Consider the following 23,854-nt stretch of genomic DNA (forward strand, 5'->3'; position numbering starts at 1 on the left):
GCAAAGAAGAGACATTTAAACCCACGATTGGTAAAGAAAGTCTTCATGAATTAAGTAATGATAATGGTATAAGATTGATTACTTTTGCAACCTCAAAGAATTTAATTGTGAAAAGTACCACTTTTAAACATAAAGATATCCATAAATATACCTGGTCTTCTCCAGATGGTAAAACTCACAATCAGATAGATCATATTCTCATTGATAAGAGAAGGCATACTAGTATAATTGACGTTCGTACACATAGAGGTGCTGACTGTGCTGGTGACCATTATTTAGTAATTGCTAAATTAAGAGAAAGACTCTCAGTGATAAATCATAAGCAACAAAATCTAAAAGTTCTAAAATTTGATACAGGAAAGTTTACTGATGAAAGAATTAAGAAAGATTACCAAATTAAACTGTCAAATAGATTTGATGTTTTGCAGGATTTAAATGATGATGAAAATATAAATGAAACAGACGTAAATAAGAATTGGGAGCACATACGTAATGCAATAGAATCAGCAGCTAAAGAAAGTATAGGATACCATAAACCGAGAAAAAGTAAGCCATGGTTTGATAATGAATGTCATAATCTAATAGAAATAAGAAATCAGGCTAGACTTAGGTGGTTAAATAACTCTGATGATACAAATCTAAACAATTATAATAGAATAAAGCGAGAAGTTAACCGCACGTTTAGAAGTAAAAAAAGAGATTACTTGAAAAGCAAAATTAACGAAATTGAAACAAACAGCAAAAATAAAAATATCAGAGATTTATATAAAGGTGTAAATGAATTTAGAAAGGGGTGGCAACCTAAAGTAAACTTGATAAAAGATAAAGACGGTGATTTTCTAGCTGACCCAAGTGATATTCTAAATAGATGGAAGAACTACTTTAATGACCTTTTAAATGTCCATGTAGGAGATAAATCAGAAGTGAATGAAGTACACACAGCAGAACCTTTAGTTCCAGAACCCAACTTGACTGAAGTTAAAGATGCTATTAAAAGGCTAAAGAATAACAAAGCACCTGGCATTGATTTAATACCAGCTGAGTTAATTAAATATGGTGGAAATTCATTAATGTATCAAATTCATAAATTAATCTGTTTAATATGGAATAAAGAAGAAATCCCTCAACAGTGGAAAGAATCCATAATTGTTCCTGTGTTTAAAAAAGGTGATAAAATGAACTGCAATAATTACCGTGGAATTTCTCTACTCTCAACAACATATAAAATATTATCTAACATTCTTTTAACAAGACTAACCCCATATGCTAATGAAATTATAGGTGATTATCAATGTGGATTTAAACGTAACAGATCAACTACAGATCAAATTTTTCACATCAGACAGACACTTGAAAAAAAGTGGGAATATAATCAAAATGTCCATCAGCTATTCATTGATTTCAAAAAAGCATATGATTCAGTCAAAAGAGATAAACTATATAATATATTAGTTGAGTTTGGAATACCTAAGAAGCTTGTTAGTATGATAAAAGTATGCACCAGTGAAACAGAAAGTAAAATTCGTGTGGGTATTAATATGTCTGACAAATTTACAATTCATGATGGGTTAAAACAAGGAGATGCATTATCTCCATTGCTCTTTAATTTTGCCTTAGAATATGCTGTTAGGAAGGTAAAAGAAACTAAAGAAGGACTAAAATTAAATGGTGTGACTCAGTTGTTAGCATATGCAGATGATGTAGACTTACTGGGGGATGATGTGAATACAATTAAGAATAATGCTAAAATATTTTTCAAAACTGCTAAAGAGATAGGTTTGGAAGTTAACAAAGAGAAAACTAAATATATGCTTACAGGCCGAAACCAAGTGTTAGGTAATAATCAAAATCTAATTATTGATAACAACTCGTTTGAACCAGTTTCCAAATTCAAATACTTAGGAGTAATATTAACAAATGAAAATTATATTAAAGAGGAAATAAAAAGTAGGCTTAATTCAGGAAATGCATGTTACTTCTCTCTTCATAAACTTTTGTCTTCTCGTTTAATATCTAAGAAACTGAAAGTTAAAATATACAAAACAGTAATTTTGCCTGTAGTATTATATGCATGTGAAACTTGGTCCCTTACATTGAAAGAGGAACATAAATTGAGAGTATTTGAAAATAAGATCCTTAGGAAAATATTTGGACCTAAAAGGGATGAGGAGACAGGTGAGTGGAGAAGGTTACATAATTTAGAACTACATAATTTGTATTCATGTCCAGATATTATTAGAATAATTAAATCAAGAAGACTTAGGTGGGCAGGCCATGTGGCACGAATGGGAGAGGAAAGAGGAGTTTACAGGATTCTTGTTGGGAAACCTGATGGTAAGAGACCTGTAGGAAGGCCAAGACGAAGATGGAGGGACAACGTTGAGATGGACCTAAGGGAAATCGGTAGGGATGGAAAAGAGTATATAGAACTTGCTCAAAATAGGGAAACATGGAAGGCCTGTGTTGCTGCAGCCATGAACCTTCGGGTTTAAGAAGGCTAGAGAGTTAGTTAGTTAGTTAGTTAGTTCAACGTTAGGAATGAAAACAATGTAAAAATTGTGTTTTCACAGAAAATTTGCATTTTTAATTTATCTAAAATTATGTAAGCAAGTTACCAGTTTTTTGTGTTCACCATCGTATTCTCTACAAAATTTCCTGCAAAACTGCAGGTACCGATTTTACTTAAGCTAAATTTGTAAATCTAGAAATTTCACAACAGCGCGCTCGTATTTCCCATAAGAAAAGCATTGCCCATAAGAGCCCATTGTGTCTTCTGAACGTGAAAATGACTCTAGATAACTTTTGAAATCTTTTCATACAATATTTTTTCTTCTATTTTATTTCTTATTAATTGCAGCCAATCTTCTTCTTTGGGCTTCTTCTTCTTGTAATTACTAAGGCTTCTTCTTCTTATAATTACTAAGGCTTCTTCTTCTTGTAATTACTAAAGCATCTTCTTATAATTACTAAGGCATCTTCTTCTTATAATTACTAAGGCATCTTCTTCTTATAATTTCTAAGGCTTCTTCTTCTTGTAATTATTACTAAGGCTTCTTCTTCTTATAATTACATACTGTATATTTACATCCTTATTACAAATTCCTGATGCTACTTGAGTTTCTTCATCTATATAACATCATCCTTTCCTTATTCTTTATTTACATCTTTTGGTTCATTCATTGGTCTTGCTAATGAGCCTTTTAGATCCTAGCTGGATTGATTTTGACTTGTATGTGGATCATTAGATACGCTTCCCTTTGTATCTTTGTATATACTTCCTGGAATGGTATGTATATCAAGGTTCTGAAGCTTATATACACATTCTTGTTTGGAAACTTCATGCAATAGACCCAGTGAATCATAGTTGATGATTGGAGGTTGTATGATTTCTCCTCCTTCCCTTTTTCATCTTGCCAGAATAGATTCTCTCGTTTTCCTGCCTCCTCTCTTTCCTCGTTTCTTTGGCATCACCTTATACAAATTGACGGAAGTATTAAGAAAATCTATCTCCCAGATAGACAAAGAGAAAGGGGTTAGTTAAAGATCGCTGCCTGGCCGGCGCTAACCTTAACTTGGAGCTGCAATAGATGCATCTACCAAAAGTGCTTGGGTGCCTGCCGTGAAATGGCGCTACACCTGGAAAAACAACCCAAAGGCCTCACGAAACTCTCAGTTCGTGGGAACCGTAATAGACCCAGAATCGTAATTACAATTCGACTTCTTTACTTTTATATAATGATCACTTATGCTATTACTGAATATTAATTACCCTTTCCGCACATCGCGCTGCGATGCCAAGGGTCCCGGGTTCAAATCCCGGTCGGGTATGGTTGTTTGTGATTGTCCATTTTCATCCATTTCATCACTCATCCCCATCTTCGCAAATTAGCCAAGAGGCACAAAACGCGAAGTAAAATAAACTAAATCAACTACAACAAATCAACTAATTACCCTTTCCACCTTATTTATATCCTGTTATTGTGCTAAGTTCATTTATTTCTTTCATTATAATTAGTATTAATATCTACAATCATTATTTCACCACATCAGCTCTTTCCCTTTTTCCTTTTTACAATGATAGCCGTTTTCTTGAGTGCTGCCATCTCTAGCCCACTTTCTAAACTGCTTTATGCATCATCAAATATAAGCGTCGTTCTTTTTGCATGCTGCCATCTACAACTTCAAACAACAACAATGCAGTTTGCGTATGTGACACACAGGAGTTTCGATCGGCTTCCAGTAGTGCTGCAAGTGATCATACTGTCCGCTGGGAGATCGTCGCACTTGGTTTTCATGGTCATGCAGCAGTTCACAAGCTGCATATCACAGCCTGCAATGCAACCCGTCAGTTACAGTGGTGCAAGGACTCTCGAACAATGGAAATCTATCCTATGGAGTGATGAATTGTGCTGTCAGATGTGGCGGTCCGATGGATGTGTGCGTATGCCCAGTGAACGCTGTTTACAGGACTGTATCGTACCCACAGTGAAATTCGGCAGAGATGGCATCATGGTGTGGTCCTGCTTTTCGTGGTATGCTCTTGGTCCTCTTGTAAAAGATGGATGATGGCAACACGGAAGCAGTTATTGAAGGTGGTGTTATGGCTGTTAGTGTGGATGGCAACTGTGAAATCGAAGTTTTAGGTGGAGGAATGGTGATTATTGATCCTTAGCTTCAAGGGGTTGGAGGATTCGCCTAAGTAGAAGTTGCCGCAGATTTGGCAGATGAGGGTGTAAATTAGGTTGGATGAGTGGCAGGTGCCCTTAGGGTGAAGGGTGAACTCACCTGCCACTGTGGGGATCAGGAGGGTGGGGGAGGTGATAAGTATGGGGCAGGTCTTGCATCTGGGTTTGTTGCACCTGTGAGCTGGGGGAGTGGTGTGGAAGGGGTGGGAGTGTTTCAGACCAAGATGTTTTGGAGGTCGGGGGGCGATGGAAGACGACCCTTGGTTTATCCCGAAAGATGTCTCTGGTGTCAGGATCACTGTGCAGGATGGGGAGGAGGGAGTGGAGGGTATGTCTGATTTTCATAATGTGGGGGTGGTATTTGGTGATCAGAGTTGGAGGGTTGGTTTTGGGTTGTTTGGTGCGGTTGTGGGAGGTGGCTCTAGTGATTTGTTTGTTGATGAGGGTGGAGGGGTAGCCACGGTTGGTTAGGGCTTGGTGCAGGCGTAGGTTGAGTTGAGGCGCTGGCCTCTGAGAAGAAATATATATATGAAGAAAGTGGGTTACCAGCTGTAAACCAGATAACATGGGAGAATACGCCACTGCTGGGACCTCCGGTATTATAATATGCTGTGCTAACCACTCCACCATGGAGGTTAGCCATTTTGTATGGAAGAAGGTGAACACATTTTTATTACTATATATATATTCATGCCACATACATGGTTGAAATTCACTTCTTCATACAAAATAATAACTTGTTATGTGCTAACTAACTCTCTAGGCTTCTTAAACCCGAAGGTTCATGGCTGCAGCAACACAGGCCTTCCATCTGTCCCTATCCTGAGCAAGATCTATATACTCTTCTGCACATTGTTATGTGCTAATACAGTCAAACCATGATTTTATGATTTTTATGATATGAAACTAAATAATCTTAAAATGCAGGAAAATGTAAAATCGAGCAAGATTTTGTAACATTTTGCTACATTGAGACTGTGAAGATTGCATATATAATGAGGGAGAAATGTAACATAAAATTGGAGTTCCACTGTACTTGAGTTTTAATTTAGTCCATTGTCCCTACATATCATGTTCTGTAAGCACACCACCCTTACCCAGGTCGGGTCGATTCTGGTAGGAAATCCCAAATATACAACTAAATCAGCTCATTAGTCCTGGGTTCCCATCCCGTTCCTCACCAAGCATCTCACAAGGAATAAGATGACAGGCAAGAGCTTACAGAAGTAACATTGCAGGGTGTTGTTGAAAGTTTCAGTAATGGGCTTTATACATTTATTTACACTATAGACAGGTCTCGGATTCTTCCATTTATGTTTTTTAATTTATGTCACACATAGTTTGACACCAAGGTGGAATCGCAGCATGGAAGTCTGCATCGGCGGAACCGCAGTGATGCTTTGCAAACTGATAGGAGGCCGCTGAAGATCACTCTCCACACTGCCTCTCTCCGAACCTCATTGTCTCTCTCTCTTGCCCTCTGCCAGAGAGGCTATATTTATACACACTCCCTCATCGCGTGGGGGAGGGCTAAAAGTTCAAATTCTATTGGCTATTTTGAACTGCACTCTTGAGAACCCATGGAAGAACCATGAATACAGAATACCTTACAATTGAAAATAACTAATCATAATTAACGATCTGGCGAGATCACACATACTCATTCACACACAAATCTGAAATAATAATACAATCACTTAATTACATAATTATTCATGAAAACAAATACTATTTGTAACAATCACTTACCTTGTTTTTCATGATGAATCATTACATCAACTTCAGGTAATTGTTCAAGAGATGTGTCACCTGGTGCACCTCCATCCAGCCAGAGCGATGATGGCAATTCATCCCATGATGGAGCCAATGATGGTGACCTGAAGCAGGATAATGTTATTGTGAGGCAGCCTAATGTTATTGTGGGACAGAGTAATGTTATCATGCCCCTTGTACCTGCTGCAGAAAGCCGACCAAGGTAAATTTGGGTATTCATTTGTCTGTGCATGAACAAAGGCAGCACCATCGCTGCTATATCCTAAATTTCTCATTAAAAATTTAGTTTGTCTTTATTAATCAATAATAATCAATTGGACGTGATTTGTATTTTATTCCTCGCCTTTCGCATCTTAAACATGTATAAGAAAAATCGTATTTTGTAGTCACTGTTTATTTATACATGACGTCACGTAACATCGTTCCATCATGTATGCCACATACGAATGATTGATAAATCGACAAACTTGAAATAAAAAGCTTCAAGAATTACTCGAAATAAGAAGTACAACTAAAATGTGCTATACTGTGTGTCGTTCTAATCCAAGAAGGGGAATCCAGAGCTGATCTTTATAAAGGAAATCTTAAAAGGTTAGTTAGTTATGAATTGTGCTCATTCTTATGTGGGACCTGTGTATTTACAGTGTAAAAATGATTATTGGGAAAAGTTGTCAAAGAGAATAATTTGGTTTTAGTATGTTTCATTTAAGTAGAATGACATATGGGATAATATCATACGTTGATTAATATATGTGAATGGGTAATGGTGCAGATTGTGTAATGTAATGATATTTACAAGTTTCACAGGAGAAGGAAGGCATCGTGAATACTGGAAATCACCATTGAAATAATTTTAAAGTTCAGAAAAACAATTTGTCCATGTTAAAGATGCAGAAAATTGTAATGTGTGAGTACTAATGATGTATTGAAATGTATGTTGTGCGAGTATTCGCACTCCTAATCACTGCTTTCGATTTTTTGTTTCCACATTGGAAACATTATGAACTTTAACAGATCATGGAAAGTTTGTAAATACTTAGGGGATGAAACCTACCAATATTTAGATGATGAAACCTATCACACTTAAAACGTACAGATTGTTACAACATGATCACATAGTAGCATAATTATGGTGCTAAAATCCTTCAAACCTACACCTAATATAAACATATGCATTATGCATTTTTTAAGGTAAGTCGTAACAAAAGTGAAAGAAAAAATCTAGAGTGTCTATAGCAGCCAAGTGGTAATTTTAGCATCGCTCATTGTAATGTGCAGTCTATTGTACCAAAAATTGATGAACTGCAGTGTGTTACATTACTGCATGATTTTGATATTTTCGCAATCTCTGAAACCTGGACTGATGCCTACACGCCAATGGCATCTATCAACCTACCAGGGTATCAGATCGTGAAAAATGATCGGATGCATAAAACCGGAGGGGGCATTGCCATTTACATGAAAACAGAACTGAACTTTCACATTGTAGGTTATAGTGACTTGGACAATGCCAGTGATGTTGAATATATCAGTATTATTGTAAATAATAATAGTAAAAGAATAGGTGTGTGTATTATATATAGAGCACCAAACATAGTGTACACAAAACTCTCCATTGTAGAAAATCTACTCTCTGAGCTATACCCTTGTGTAGACACCCTCTTGCTGCTGGGTGACGCAAACTGTGACTTCTTAAAACACGAATCGGACACTATTTATTTAAAAGCAATTTTAACACATTTGGCCTGACTCAAATAATCGACAAACCCACTCGAATCACAGCAAATAGTAGGAGACACTTAGACTTCATAGCAATAGATAATACTGAACTTGTTCACAGGTCGAATGTTGAAAACCCTATAAGTACCTCTGATCACTGTCTCACATATGTATCGTTGGTTTGTGAGAAGTCCATCATAAAGCAGATGAAATATGTTACATATCGTGACTTTTCTAATTTTGATAGTGATAAATTTGAAAATGATATGAAAGCCATAGATTGGGAATTGCTGAAACCTATCCATGATATTGAAGACAAAATAAACTATTTTAATTGAAAAATCATCAGCGTCTTTGAAATTCATGCACCTACTAAAACGGCAAGGGTAGGTAAAAAATATATTCCATGGATCACAGATAATGTAAAACTAGTAATGAAACTCAGGGATAATGCCTTACGTAAATTTAAATGAACAAATAACCCACACGACTGGCTACAATACAAGTATCTCCGTAACTTCACAACGTCAATTACAAGGCAGGAAAAGAAAGCATATTTCACATCCCATATAAACAGTAGAAATATGAACACACGTGGTACCTGGCAAAAATTAAAAGATTTAGGTATTGTTGATAAAACTACAAATAATATTGATGCCCTTCCATCTAATCTTAGGGTTGATATGATATGATATGATTTATTTGCATCCAAGGACTACAATTTTGTACAAATAGGTACATCTGTAGTATAGGACATGTCAAGTAGAAGTACATGATAATAACATTTGGTAATTTTAACATAAGATACACACATATATATTGGTATATTATAACCCTTGCATATCAAGATATTATACTATACAATTTCAGTTTGATGTGCAACATCAAGCCCTGAATGTATGGTAACTAACCATACCTTTTAACATTTATTCTGGTTACACATAGAATTATAGGACATGTGAATTAGAAATACATGATAATAAAGTTTAGTAAATTTAACATAAGATACATTGCATATAAAATATTATACTTGAAAAATTCCAGTTTGATGTGCAACAACAAGCTCTGCACATATGGTAACTAACCTAACCATACCTTTTAAAATTTATTCTGGTTACAGATACACAAGACCTTCAAAAGATGAGTGTTGCCTCTGTATATTCTTGTATGCTGTAAAATGAATGTTTAATTAACATGGTTTTGATTTTGTTTTTAAACTTTTCCACTTTGGGTTCGTGTCTTAACTCTCTGGGCAACTTGTTATACAGGGCAACTGCTGAGTTTTTAGGTCCCTTCTTGTAGAGAGTAAGACGGCATGTCTTCATTCGAATTTTATCTTTATTTCTCGTGTTCAGGCTATGGATATCTTCATTGGTTTTGAAAGTACTAATATTTTGTTTGATGTATACCAGACATTCATAACTATACAAACAGGGTAATGTCAGTAAGCGGAAGTTACGGAAGAGATTTCTGCATGAATATTTCCCATTCACCCCTGCCACAATTCGAAGTGCTCTTTTTTGTAATTTAAACAGTATGGAGCTATGTGCCTTGTTTCCCCAGCTCATGATTCCATACCTTATTACTGATTCAAAGTTTGCTACATACAGACTTCTGACAGACCAGAAGCTGGTAATATTTACCATTACACGCAGTGCAAAGCAGACTTTACTTAATTTTTGTTGAAGCATGTCGATGTGGTTTGAAAATTTCAAGTGTTCATCTAAAACAATACCCAAAAATGTAGATTCTTTTGCGTGCATTAAGTCTGTATTTTGGGACTTAACATTAATATTTAAGTGTTTCTTTGTTTGAGAGGCAGTAAAATTTATGTAATTTGTTTTGCTTGTATTTAGAATTAAATTATTTCCTTGAAACCAGCTATCAAGCTTTAGCAATGTGTTGTTTACTTTATTTTTTAAGGCATGCTCACAGTGATCTGTTAATATAATGTTTGTGTCATCTGCATACAATATAGCCTGTGCCTCATCCAAAAGTTTTGGCATTTCGTTTACGTAGAGCAGCAAAAACAACCATTTTGTTAGCGTAACACAGAACTTCAATTTTTCTGAAACACTTATCCAAAAACAGTACAATTACTTCATGACAAACAAGAATGAGAATACCGCAGATTTATGTTTCACAATTAAAACAATAACAGAACTTGACATATATAAGGCAATACATAGTATACACTCAAATGCAGCTGGAGCTGATAAAATCACAGTTAAAATGTTAAAGTTATCGCTTCCCTTTGTACTGCCTGCACTAACACAAATCATCAATTTCTCTATCTGCACTGGAGAATTTCCCTCCATGTGGAAGGAAGCTCACATAATCCCACTAGCAAAGAAGAGGAATATTCAAAGTCTTGATGATCTTAGACCAATAAGCTTGCTGCCTGTTGTCTCCAAAATTATTGAAAAAGTAGTGTGTCAGCAACTCACCAAATTTGTTGATGCGAACAATATATTACCAGAATTACAGTCAGGTTTTCGCAGTAAACATAGTACTGTCACTGCACTCACAAAAGTAGTAGATGACTTCCTTCATTTCATGGATGAATGGAGTGCAGTCATACTAGTCCTCTTAGACCCCAGCAAAGCCTTCGATAGTGTACGGCATGATCTACTTTTAGCTAAACTCAGATATTATAACTTCAGCCCATTAGCAATCAAGTGGTTCAACTCGTATCTTACAGACAGACACCAGAAAGTACAAATGCCTGGCACTCCACTATCATTTTCAAAATCTGTGCCAATAAAAACTGGGGTGCCTCAGGGATAAATATTGGGGCCACTATTGTTTACTTTATACACAGCAGACTTATCGAGAGCAATACAAACAATGACACATAGATATACCTAAGCCAAGCGTCAGGTTAACCTTGCAGCAGGTTTTATGTATCAATCCGCGCGGGAACTGAGCACAGAATCTTCCGTGCCAGTCTTGCCTCAACTGCCGAGCTGCTTACATCGCAGACACTGAGAAAATCCACAGTATTGCCAACCGCACAACACATCAAAACCCGCATGCATGTCAAGCAGAATATATTTGTGTTTCTTTTTGTCTCCTGAAACATAACATTTTAGAAGTACTTTCGGCGCATAAATTATTTAAAAAAATGTGTCATTGCTTAATATAATTGCGAAATATCTTCGAAACATGAGAGTATTTTTCCCAGGGGGGCAAACAAGTCACATTTCCCCCAAAAGAGTGTAGTTCCCTAATAACATTGCTTAAATTTGGATTTATTGTGTTAATGCAATAATTAACACATATTATTGTGGCTAAAATGAAAATATATGTGTGAAATACATAATTTTTGGTTGACTTTCATTTTCCAGGGAGGGAACGGCCCCCTTGCCCCTCCTTCTGGACGCCCATGAGCATGTGTGTATATTTCGAGCACGCAAAAATAAAAATAAACAAAGATATAAGTAAACAACGACAGGCCCTCTTGAATTTAATGACAAATTATTGTTTTTGGTTTATAAAAAAATACGTTTATGAAAACCTTTGTTACTGTAAGACACACGCACTTCAAGTTATACCAGCAAAAAAAAAAGTATGATTTGTTATTGTGGATATATACAATCAGGTGCATTGTCTGCTGCTATTATTCTGGTTACAATTTATGAATCACTTCACTAAACCAGGATTCAAATCTTGGTCTGTCCATTTCTTGCTAATCATCCATCACTTTCCTTGCACGGAACAGTAAATATATGCGCCTTCAACAAAGACGTAATTGCGGTCAGTGGGTGAAACAATAAGCCTCCCCCTTCCCCTCTCCCTTTCTCGTCGGTTTCTTCAGCCCTGGCGGTGGTTTTGCATGGTGATATATATATAAAATAAAAATCAATATAACGCCCACGCCCCTCCCAGAGTTAAAGCACGTCTGGTCCAAATAATAAACATGTTTCTTCTCACGGGGATATCTTTGTCAAACAACAAACAATCGTTTCCTCTTCCTAAACTCAAACCGCAAATCATTCAACACCCGGGATACAGTTCGTGCGCCCATTGATGGCAAATCACCTCACGCCCTGTTTTACTTTGATCTTGTTTCCGAAAGGAGGATTATGCATTTTAAACAACTTGCTTGATTTGAAGAGCTTTTCCCTTCGGATGAAGCCCACAATAACACTCGCTGAACAGGAGACCTTGCTTGATTCAGCCATTCTCGCCGCTGTATAGCACGATTATTAATCACAATAAACATAGGGTTATAATAGTGGGATGTGCAACACTGGTATCACGGATTCCACGCGCTCTGCAACGTATTCAGTCTTGCTCGACTCGCACTTAGGCTTCAGGGATTCCTCAGCTCAATACAAACTCCAGTTGGCGAATCTGCGGATCCAAGTTCGTCTGCACAGTGATTGCAACCGATCAAGTCCACACCTGCTAATGGATGTATTATTTTGTCTGTATTTTACAAATTAAATAACTGTTTTCTTGCAAGTATGCAGTTGTGTCGGAATAGAACCCGTCTCAGTGGAACTATATTCTTGCGCGCACGTTTGGATCTACATATGCGAAAACCTGCTGCAAGGTTAACCTGACGCTTGGCTTACCTACCAAGCCAATTACAGTTAGACGTGATGTTATGGTCCTCAACGATGAATTAAAAAGAATTTCCACCTGTTGATTTCAATGCACTGATATTAAATCCCAAAAAATCCACATACATGTTACTGGGGAACAGACAAACAATTACGAATGACAAGTATAACGACATAGTCTTGAAGATACGTGGGACGTGCATACCGCATAAAACAACATCTAAAAACCTGGGTTTGGTGATTGATAGTTCTCTTACTTGGACAGAACACATCAATGGACTGTGTAGAAAATCATTCTACATTCTCAGAAATTTATATAGGTCTCAAAATTATCTAACAGAAAAAGTTAAACTGAAGCTTGTTGAGCTCTTATTGTGGTCACTCTTTGATTACTGTGATGTAGTTTATGATGCAAAATTCTTGTATACAATTTGCATTGAATATAAGAAAATATGAACATATCCTGCCTCATTTGAACACAAAGAAAATATTAACAAGGTCAGAAGAAGGCATCTGCACTATATCACCTTCATAAACAAAAATTTTGAAAGTAAGTAAACCAGATTATCTATTTAGAAAACGTAAAATAGGCACTCAAATACACTCACACTTCACGCGAGGGCATAACAAACTTTTTACATGTTATTACAGTACCGCCTCCTTCAAATCATCATTCTCGGTAAATGCAGTTTCAACCTGGAATAAATTACTCATAACAATAACTAACCAATCAACACTGCATGCTCTTAAATCCACAGCAAAGGACTATCTATTATGTAAACAGTTTGAATCTAGAAGCACACACGAATAAAAATACATCCCACAATGTATTAATGTCAATGTAAGAATTTGATATTACTTCATGTCAAATATTTCTATTTTTGCACCATCAAAGATTAACAAATATGCATTTATGTGTACATGTGTGTGTGCCTATATATATATACTTAAAATTGTATTTAGAATTTAGTTTTATGTAGTTTTATGTGTATACATATACTCATTAATTGTAACTTTACAGTTCTTATTTGATTTCAAATTGTCCATATGCTTTTCTTTCATCTTTCTTACTTATTTACTATTATTATTATTATTTTTGGTTTTGTTTCTTTTTTCTTATTGGATATATATACCTTTTGTAACTGTAGACTGTATTCTAACAAGGGTTAGGTGGGAGAACAGCGTACGCTGAACCTCGCCCGCTCAATAAAGATATATTATTATTATTATTATTATTAGAGTGATGGAAATACAGTTATCTACAGAAAAGTTCATCAATGTGTATTTATATACCCACATGAATAGAATTCGATTCACCTTTAGTCCTAATGTTCTGTTCTGTTATTTCCTTCAGATTCATGTTGCATCTTACTATATTTAACTCTCTGGTGTAGAACCCAAGTTATGTTAGCCACGTCTATTTCGCTGCACTTGTTGACACTCAGTGTAGTGCAGGTGTACCCCAGTGTCAGGTTGGTGCAAGGAAATGCTCTTCGACCAACTAGACATATAGCTGTGTTCAAGTTTAGAAAATTCAACAAATGCCTCTCTGCTGCTTGAAACGTTCATTTGATTAGTTAGCATGCACCACGTGATCATACACCACATGCTACACCACATGCTACACCACTCCAGAACATAATGCAAATGATGCAGACACCAAATGTACTACTTGACACCAAATCAACAAAGTACACGAGTCGGTGTTGCACCATATAACCAACTAGACGGTTTAGTGCAAAGAGAGTCAAAATTTGCATAGAACTAGACGGGGCTATTGTAACCCAAACTTGTTTCTTTTATTGGCACCAGATAGGTTAGGTAGTAAGGTTTAGTGGGAAATAACTGCTGAGTAGGTTCGGAAATTTAGTTCAATGTCTATCTTCTACAATAACAGTAATTTTTGAATTTGCATTGTCCCACACTTTATGGTTCCAAGCAAGGAATGTAACTTACAATGATAAATAATGTAAAAATTGAGTAAATATGAAGAAATTGAACATATTACATTAAAGAAAATATTTACAATCAGGTAAGATTTTCTCCCAATAGTTGAAGGAACTATCATATAATGGAACTTCTTTCATTTTATACACAGCTTTTCTTGTATGCTCTCAATTCAACACAAACTAATAGTGTTCCAGTAAATGGATTTTCCTTTAAGTATATTTTCTTTGTGATGGCAAGCTTTTTCCTTAGCTCACCAAATGAGGACGCACCATGGAAAATATATTTTTTGAATGACAAAAGAAATGGAAAATATGTAAACCTTGTTGCATTAAGTTGTATAATTACATGTTTCTAAAATAATTTATTATATATTTTCTCTTACAGCTCTAATATGGGTGGAAAAAATGTGGCAACAAAATGTTATTCAAAAAACTTACAAAGAATACAGAGGTGGAATGCCAGAAACAAGTTCGTGCAAGATGCATTCATATTCATATTCATATTCATATTCATATTCATATTCATATTCATATCCTTTATTTCTGTTGACCCATGTCCATAGGTATGGAAATCGTCATATAACAATACATACAGTAATAAAATATTAATACAATTTTAGACAAGGATTACAGTAATGATTTTAAGAACTACTACATAAAGGAAATCCAAATACACTAATAAAATATTAATACAATTATAGACAAGAATTACAGCAATGATTTGAAGAACTTGTACATGAAGGAAATCCAAATAACGGAAGAATACACTATTGGATGTAGAACCAAGTAAGTACATTGCATTTCCCAAGGAATATTATTTTTATCAGTTATGGTTCATGTATGATGTAAGAAATTGTAATTTCTGTTTCCTGCATTAAAAAATAAAATAATAACGTAACATGCTTTAATGGTAAAATGCCATAAGGTTGTTTTCAGTGGCAGTGATTAAGGGGGGAGGGGGGTGTAGAGGAAAGTGGTCCCAAATCTTTTTTTCCCACTTTTGTTTCCACACTATGCTAAACCTTATCTACCAAGCAAAAGTAAACTGTTCTTAACCCCTAGTTTTGGGACACAATAGCCGTCACTGGTTGGGTTTGTATGACATCACATAATAAGAGTAAGATACATTTGCTTAAGAACATTGCTAACAAATTTACTTAATATTTCACTAAATATTCTAAATATCACCAGCAATATTAAGGTGTGTCACAATTGAAGGAATGATACTATAACGAAGTCAGCAGTGACTTGCTTCCATTTGGTTTACGTTAAATGTTGTCATTTTCAGTACCTTCTTTTCTTATGCATTTCATGCTATTTAATTCCACTTCACTTTCCTGCAATGAGCATTACATTTATTTTTTTATCATACGAAACACACAAAAATGACATATTTTATTACATTTCATATTTGCGTCATTTTGAAAGGGACAGTGACAATTCTTAAAAATAGTGAGGTTCAGACTTTACATACTTCTGAGTTAGGATGCATATTCAGAATGTGCCAGAAAGTGTTTCTATAACTGTGCATGCTTAACTCTCTCTTTCATGTGTATGAAAGAGCTTGTTAGTGAACCATTGAAGGGTAATATCCTACTGGTTGCTTCCCTGCTCAACAGTGATTTCTATCTATTTCTACTTTCTCTGCTTTGATTTTAAAATGATTTTGACGATAAAGGGATGACAATCCTGAAATTTCAGAAATACAAGCAGGCATATATTTATTTTCTTGTAGTTTACAGTTATTACAAGCATAAGAAAACAGTTTTTCGTTGTGACGTTTCAGGAGAACATACGCTCCCTTCATCAGACATTTATTTATATTTTGACTAAAGATACAGTTATAACAATGGTTAGCAATTTTTTAAACAAAAATAATCCGTTATATTTGGTCTAGGAATTAATTCCTGCACCTGGACAAGAGATGGCGTAACGAGCGTATTGTCCCACAGTTCCATGTATCCACACATGCGTTGAAAACTCCTGTCAGCGCGCATCGTTCGTAGTATAGGGCAGTTGATTGACGCATCAACAACAGCATTTTGTAGTCAACTGAACATGGCGCAGTTCGTGCCAGATAAAGTGTTTTTGCAGGGTGTTCTGCTTCATTACTTTAACATGCAGAAAAGTGCTACCGAAAGTCATCATATTTTGGTGGAAGTGTATGGTGACCATGCGCTAGCTGAGCGAACGTGTCAGAAGTGGTTTGCACGGTTTAGAAGTGGTGATTTCGGCCTGGAAGACCAAGAGCGACCTGGACAGCCAAAAAAATTTGAAGGCAAAGAATTGAGAGCATTGCTCGATCAGGATTCGTGTCAAATGCAGGAAGAACTTGCAGAAGCATTAGGCGTTGATCAAACAACAGTTTCCAAACGCCTCAAAGCCATGGGAATGATTCAAAAGATGTCACATTGGGTTCCACATGAATTGAAAGACAGACGTTGAAAGACGAAAAACCATTTGCGAATTGCTGCTTCAAAGACAGAAAAGAAAGGGGTTTTTACATCGCATTGGTAATGGCGATGAGAAGTGGATCCATTACGAGAACCCGAAACGAAAAAAGGCCTGGGTGAAGACAGGTGAACCAGGTCCATCACAACCGAAACGAGATATTCACTGTGCAAAGGTTATGCTGTGCATATGGTGGGATATGAAAGGTGTGGTGTACTATGAGCTGCTGCAACCGGGTGAAACTATTATGGAGAACGTTATCGAAATCTGTAACTTGCCTGACAGATGGGCGAAAGTGGTGGCTCACGATGGACATTATTTTTTTTAAGGTATTTATGTATTTTGTGTTTGAACTACAGCTGTGAAAAGAAGCAGTCTCTTTTATTTTTATTTCAGATTCATAATTTTAAATAAGAAATAATGTGATCAGAAATTTTTATCTGAAATAAAAATAAAAGAGACTGCTTCTTTTCACAGTTAGGTTGCATATTTCATCAGGTAATTCAATGTCATCATTGTTTTACAAAGTTTCTTGATGTTTTCTGTTACATTAAATTTTAAAGATGGTGGCTTACTACATTTGTGAAAAAGAAAACTTCATACTGGATCTGTGTTACCTTTTTCATTATTTAATTTATTTCAGTGTTCTTCTGCAATGAACGAAGCTTCCCAGACATTCAACTCTATGTTTCCCGTCAATCTTTTGAAACCCTTCTCTTTTTAATCAAATGAACTACTGAAGTGTCCCTAAATAATTTAGGTTTCATTTTGTTTGTAAAGTATTAACATGTATTGAGTATTTTTTTCAAGAAAAACAAAATGTTCCAGGTGCATGCAGGACACTATGCAGTAGTATTGCAAGGGACGAGAACGTGTGGAGAAACCAGGCCAAAACGCACCAAAATAGTGAGTAAGTAGATTTACATTTCTTTTCTGGTTTTGTATTCAATAAATACAGAATGTTGAATACATTGTTTTTGACAAACGTGAAATGTTAAATTTACAAATAGGCACTGGACACTAATTAGTGTAATTCAAATGGTTAAGTATTGTCGGAGTGCTTATGTTGGCAGGAACTGATAGAACTTATGTAGAGAGACTGTTATCTATTCATACATACAGGGGTCCTGGGTTCGAATCCTGGCCTGGGCATGGATATTTGTGAATGTCCATTCATCAATTTCATCATGTCATCATTCATCTCCATGTAAATTTTCTGCACAAAATTCTACAAGACACCAATGAAGGTAGAGAACCTTTTTTGTTTGGTTAAAATCCAACCAATTTTGGATTTTAACACCAAAATAACATTTTATATTTGATTTTGATAAAAACTATGTTTAGTTTTCTTTTAGAAAAATTTTATATTTATTTACTATTAACCCACGAGTACTATGAATGTCAATAATCACACAATTAGTATGGAAGGGTCTGTCAGACTGCTGTAAATTACCTGTGTTACTATTCTCAATTTCTGACGTGTTTCACATTACTTGACATGGTTACAGAAGACTATTTTAAAACAGCTTTCATTTATTATTTTATAGTTAAAGAAACATAAGTTAATTTATGCAATGAGGAAGAAAATGGGCCAAAAATAGTAACAGTGTCTTCTTTATGTTGGGGAAGGGAAGGGGGTAAATTCCAAATTCTTAAAATGTCTATATTTTATCTTGTCAGAAAAGCAGGAGTTCAAAGTTATATGTAATCTTTTGCTGAAATTAAAAATGAGTAATGAGCCATTAGAAGGAGAACGTTAAAAAAAACTACTATCGTATGTCTGTCAGATAGTTCACTCAAAATATAATTCAATAAGATTTTGATGGACAAAGGCAAGACCTTGACATCCTGTAGCCATCACCTCAACTGAAAAGTGTTCATTTGTGGTCGGAGGGGTGTGAGAAATAAGCTAAAAGAGAAATTCAGAGCACTGGGAGAGACGGTAGGTAAGGGTCTTCGTTAACATGCTTTATTCCAACTATGGTGCCCTAGAAATGTTACTTTTATTTTAATTCATGGATTCTAGCTACCAAAGAAATTATTCTGATAGAAAACAATTTTTGACAAAAATATGTTGTAGTTTACAATCAGAAGTAACAATTATAAGCTCATGCTTGTATGTGTATTGCGTTCTCTAGTATCCAAGTATATTTTTTTAATGATAATTTTATCACTCTATGAAACCAGAGAACCTGGGTTCTAATCTCAGCCGGGACATGAATGTTCTTTGTGAGTGTCTCTTAATCAATTTTATCATATCATCAACATCCTCATGTTCATGATTAGCCAAAACTGGCAGAAATGTGAAGTAAAAAAAAAAGATTAACACCGCCTAGTAAAAAAAAAGGTTCAAGGTTGGCTTCCTTGAGAGGATGCATGGTGGTTGAGATATAATTTTAAATTGAAGGTTTAGTATCATTTCCTCTATGTGTGTGTGTAAAATCAGATTAAAAGAACACAGAATATGTCGCATTTCATAATGCATTGAAAACTGTCACATGTAATCAAAAAAATTAGGAATTCTTGCAATGTTGAAGAAATGAAGTATTGATAATGTCACACCTCTGGAGTACACTGTAAATTCAGTCGTACCCAGAAATTTATTTTTGTGTGTGTTTTTGTTTAAAAAAAATAGTTTTGGAGTAATGTAACTTGAATTGATGCCACAAATCTATTTTTTCCACCATTTTCTATTTCAGAGAAATGAAACTGAAAGCCCACATAGACACAACAGGAAGTGATGGAAGAACCTGACTAAGGACCCCTTACGAGACTGAATGAATACATGATCTGTAAAAACATGAGAAATATAAATAATGAGTTGAAACTACACATGTGGTATTTTTCTTTTATGCCTACTTACATGTTACAGGTGAAATTTATTAACTGCAGTTTTATTATAAAATGAACGAATGACACATCTATAACACTACATCCACTTTCACTTTGAACAAATTACAATAATCTGTTTACAACCGCAGGCTGCAAATGTAGTAAAGTCTTGTCCAATATAATTTTTGGGGAACTGCATTGCTGGATTTGGGTGTAAACTATATATTTAACTATAAATTCACTTTCCCTTTGATGAGAGATTTATTCATACTTCTCCGGCTCATTAGTCCATATCTTTTGTTTCATTTTTTAAAAAAAATAGTTCAAGTATTTTCCATGTGTTAGCTATTTTATTTTCTGCAGCAAATTTATGTATTTTTATTGGAGACTATTAATTAGTTTGATCTGTGCATAAGAATAACAAAATAGTTCGTATATGCTTCATGTACATTGAATGGCATTGAATTTAGTTTTAGACAGTTTTTTTCGTTGTCTTTTTTGCATTTTGCTTCATGTTACTCATTTTATCAATTAGTATAGTTAGTGTCAATTTTACATATCATTCGTCCTTAGATTTGGAAATATTGGTTAAAAATGTGATTACTTGGTTCTGTGGGGGGAATATTTACCCTACTGCATGTGGGTCTGAATTAGAGAAGGGCTAGTAGGAAAAATGGTGTAATAGAGAAAATTATATCAATAGTTACACACACTCATTAGAAACCACATTTTCTAATAAGTATGTGTAACTATTGGTTTAATTTTCTCTGATACACCATTTGCTCCTACTACTTCTTTACCTTATTTGGACCCACCAACTGCTGGTGTTAGTTGCCCAGCAAGATTGTGGTCAACTTGCTGCAAGTTTCAACACCTGCCTTGCAAGTTTCAGGTTAACTTCCAGCAAGCCTCAGATCTTTAACACCTGCCTTGCAAGTTTCAGGTTAACTTCCAGCAAGCCTCAGATCTTTAACACCTACTTTGCAAGTTTCAGGTTAACTTGCAGCAAGCCTTGAGACTTATCGTGCAAGTTAGCTGCAGGTTACAGTTAGAACTTACTGCAATTTCAAATGTTGGTAATTAGTACCTTTGCTTTCAATTTGCTGCAAATTTACAGACTTGCTCTGAAATGTTCCTGCAAGTTTCCGTTATTTGCATTGCAAATTTACTTTGGACTTGAGGCAAGTCTACCTTGCTATCTGGGTTGTTTGTAAGCTTGCATGCCAATCACATGTATTTTTTTTCCACTTCTCACCTATATGCCTTCATGGCGTGGTGCTAAGCACAGAGGAGCACTTTACCTTTTTTTTACCTTTTTACCTTCTCACCTCATGAAGATCAATGACATGCTGGCACGACACTTTACGGGGACCAATGCTTGATTTTCCTCCCATTGTGACTCCATAAACTATTTGTTGTTTTTACCGTTATTGCCACTTAGTTCACCAATGTCCGGTTTGAAGATCAAGAGCAACCTTGTCAGAAGCTGTCTTGAACTTTATGAATTGTAGGTGACTCTTTACATCCTACTCCAATTTTTAAACATATATTACAAGTACTACATTTATGTACTGTATTTCATTCAGAGTTCTATTTTAGCTTGTTTGTAATTGCTTTATTTTTGGAAGTTATTTTCATGCTTTTAATGTGTGGAAACTTTTGTAGGAAATTTAAATGGGACACTGCAAGTTATTTTAAGATGATTTAAAATATGATTTTTAACTTTTCCTGTTCTGTTTAAAGTCTAATATTTTTTATAAAGCTCTAAGTCTGGAGGACTTCAATGCATTATCATATGTTATGCAAAGTATATTAATTGCCAATGTTTCAATAAATACACATACCTGTATAACAATGTGTTTGTTTATTATTATCTCTTACATTTGTTATTAGCAGTAGTATGTAATGTTTTACTTTTCTACAGAATCATTAATAACTCATAAAGTGTAATGCATTTAGTGTGAAATTGTTATTTTCTTCTGGAATATTTCTGAGCATTCGAGGAGAAATAGAACATAATTAATTGATCTAGGATTTTTAGGACTTGTTTTAGTCTTTCATTCTAAAAATAACCCTGTGTGATGAAAGTCCTATTAATATATCACATCCACATTTTAAGTTTGAAAAACAAGTACTGGTTATATGTATATATTTTTTATTCCAGTATATTTCACACCTACAAGCCCTCAGCCGATTTGCAATGGTTTCGTTAGATGAATAGCGCTAATGTTCCATCAGTAGTTTGGGATAATACAATTTATGTTTTATTCTTATTTTCTGAGACAAAACCTTCCAATCCTGTCTTTTGTTTCCCTGTCATTTTCAGCATCAAATCTCCCCCCTCTCTGGGTACTCCACTGATATCAATTGCAGAGAATGTGAATGCATTTGTATTTCGTTTTATGAGGCCATAGACAGATAAATGGAATTTTCTACGTTTGTAAGTCACAAGCGTCTACGTCTTGCAATTGAATATGGTACACAAGGGAGAAAATTACGATACATTTCGAACCCCCCTATAATACTAGACATTCAGTGATGGCACCAGAAACATTTGCTGGTATTACGTGTGCTGTATCCTGCAGATTGCCACCCACATCAAACTATACAGCAATTATTATGACGAGAAAGAAACAATTTGTAAAATGTTGCAAGATGGCTCGAGCACCCTTTAGAACACTTTGGGTAGCATTCTGCCCTACGACACAAGGGGTCCTGGGTTCGAATCCTGCTTAGAGCTTTCTTTGTGTCATAAATTTTTCAAAGCATCATCACGATTAGCCTTAAAGTTAAAAAAATGCGACTCTAAATAACAAACAATGAGGGAGGGGGTAAAATGCAGTGATCTACGAACAAACTAATCGCTGTAGAGTTTACACAAGATGCAATCGCTATTTGCCCACAATGTCAGAAAAACAACACATAATAGGGAGAATACGAAATAAGAAAACTTATTACCACAGATAATACATGGACCATTTTTATGCACAATGAAATGATATACGGGCTGGCATTTCAGGAACTTGAAATTTATATATTTTCCTATGTTGTGAATTTTGGGCTACTAATTCTGTATATCTCGTAGCTTAGATGTAGAAATCATTTAAACTTAAAATGCATTAACTGAACAATGATTTTTATCCATGTAGAACATTTTTATACAGTTAAATAAATAATACAATCTTCTAGGATTACGAGATATGTCTGAATTATTAGCAGAAATTAAAAATAGGAATGGGAGGGTGGGGGAGCGGATCATTGCGCTGAGACGCATTCAACTGTCACTGCCAAGAGTAAGATGTGATTGGTGGAGAGGTTGTTATGGCAACGGTGTGGTACATTTCCAGGAGTAAGATATGATTGGCGGAGAGGTTGCTATGACAATGCTTTAAGTTTCGAAGGCACTGTAGGGTGGCTCCACATGCTCTTTTTGGTATACGCACAGAATACAAAGGAGAGATAGGAAGTAAGTGATGTTATTAATCTGTGATGTTATTGTGAGGTAATTAATACCAACAGGGAGTCTTGGAAATTCTGTCTACTAAATCAGTGGAAAATATAAATTAAACATAGCTCTACCCTCCCACTCCTTCCCTTTAAATACAATAAAACTATTCTCCATCTGCTGTCTTGAGACTGTCTTTTTTCTATTGTTGAATATGCCAACAAAGATATACATATGTATCCTATGTGGTCTCGAATCTATCTTTTATAGGTATCTTGTATTGGCCTATATATTTTCTGTTGCATTCACATTTAAGACTGTAGATGACAGAATTCATTAAAGGATCTTTGTCATAAGTTTTGAAGCCTGCTAAGCTTTGTCCTATGGATTTTCCAGGTTTGTATCCTACTTTGTACTTCCGTTTCTCTGGGA

At 35.3% G+C, this 23,854-nt stretch overlaps 1 protein-coding gene and 1 long non-coding RNA gene across 6 annotated transcripts in view; both read left to right on the plus strand.

Annotated features, from left to right (window-relative positions):
- The window catches only part of LOC145986740 (SID1 transmembrane family member 1-like), a 105,799-nt gene that overhangs the window by 31,022 nt on the left and 50,923 nt on the right, over positions 1-23,854 (plus strand). For 4 of the 5 annotated variants that reach the window (XR_014441607.1, XM_083121097.1, XM_083121098.1 and 1 more), the window contains one exon: positions 6,471-6,660. The exons of the other annotated variant lie outside the window; for it this stretch is intronic. Coding sequence is in view for 3 of the 4 variants with exons in the window: in XM_083121097.1 (XP_082977223.1) it covers positions 6,471-6,660 (190 nt within the window). In the remaining variant the exon portion in view is untranslated. The remainder of the gene's footprint in view (positions 1-6,470; positions 6,661-23,854) is intronic. 5 annotated transcript variants of the gene reach the window in all.
- LOC145986742 (uncharacterized) lies at positions 15,209-19,942 on the plus strand. The gene is made up of 3 exons (XR_014441608.1): positions 15,209-15,480; positions 17,974-18,055; positions 19,845-19,942. It is a non-coding gene; the product is annotated as an uncharacterized LOC145986742 (long non-coding RNA).

The sequence above is a fragment of the Lepisma saccharinum genome, chromosome 4 (assembly GCF_977018435.1).
Source record: "Lepisma saccharinum chromosome 4, izLepSacc3.1, whole genome shotgun sequence".
NCBI classification, from domain to species: Eukaryota; Metazoa; Arthropoda; class Insecta; order Zygentoma; family Lepismatidae; genus Lepisma; species Lepisma saccharinum.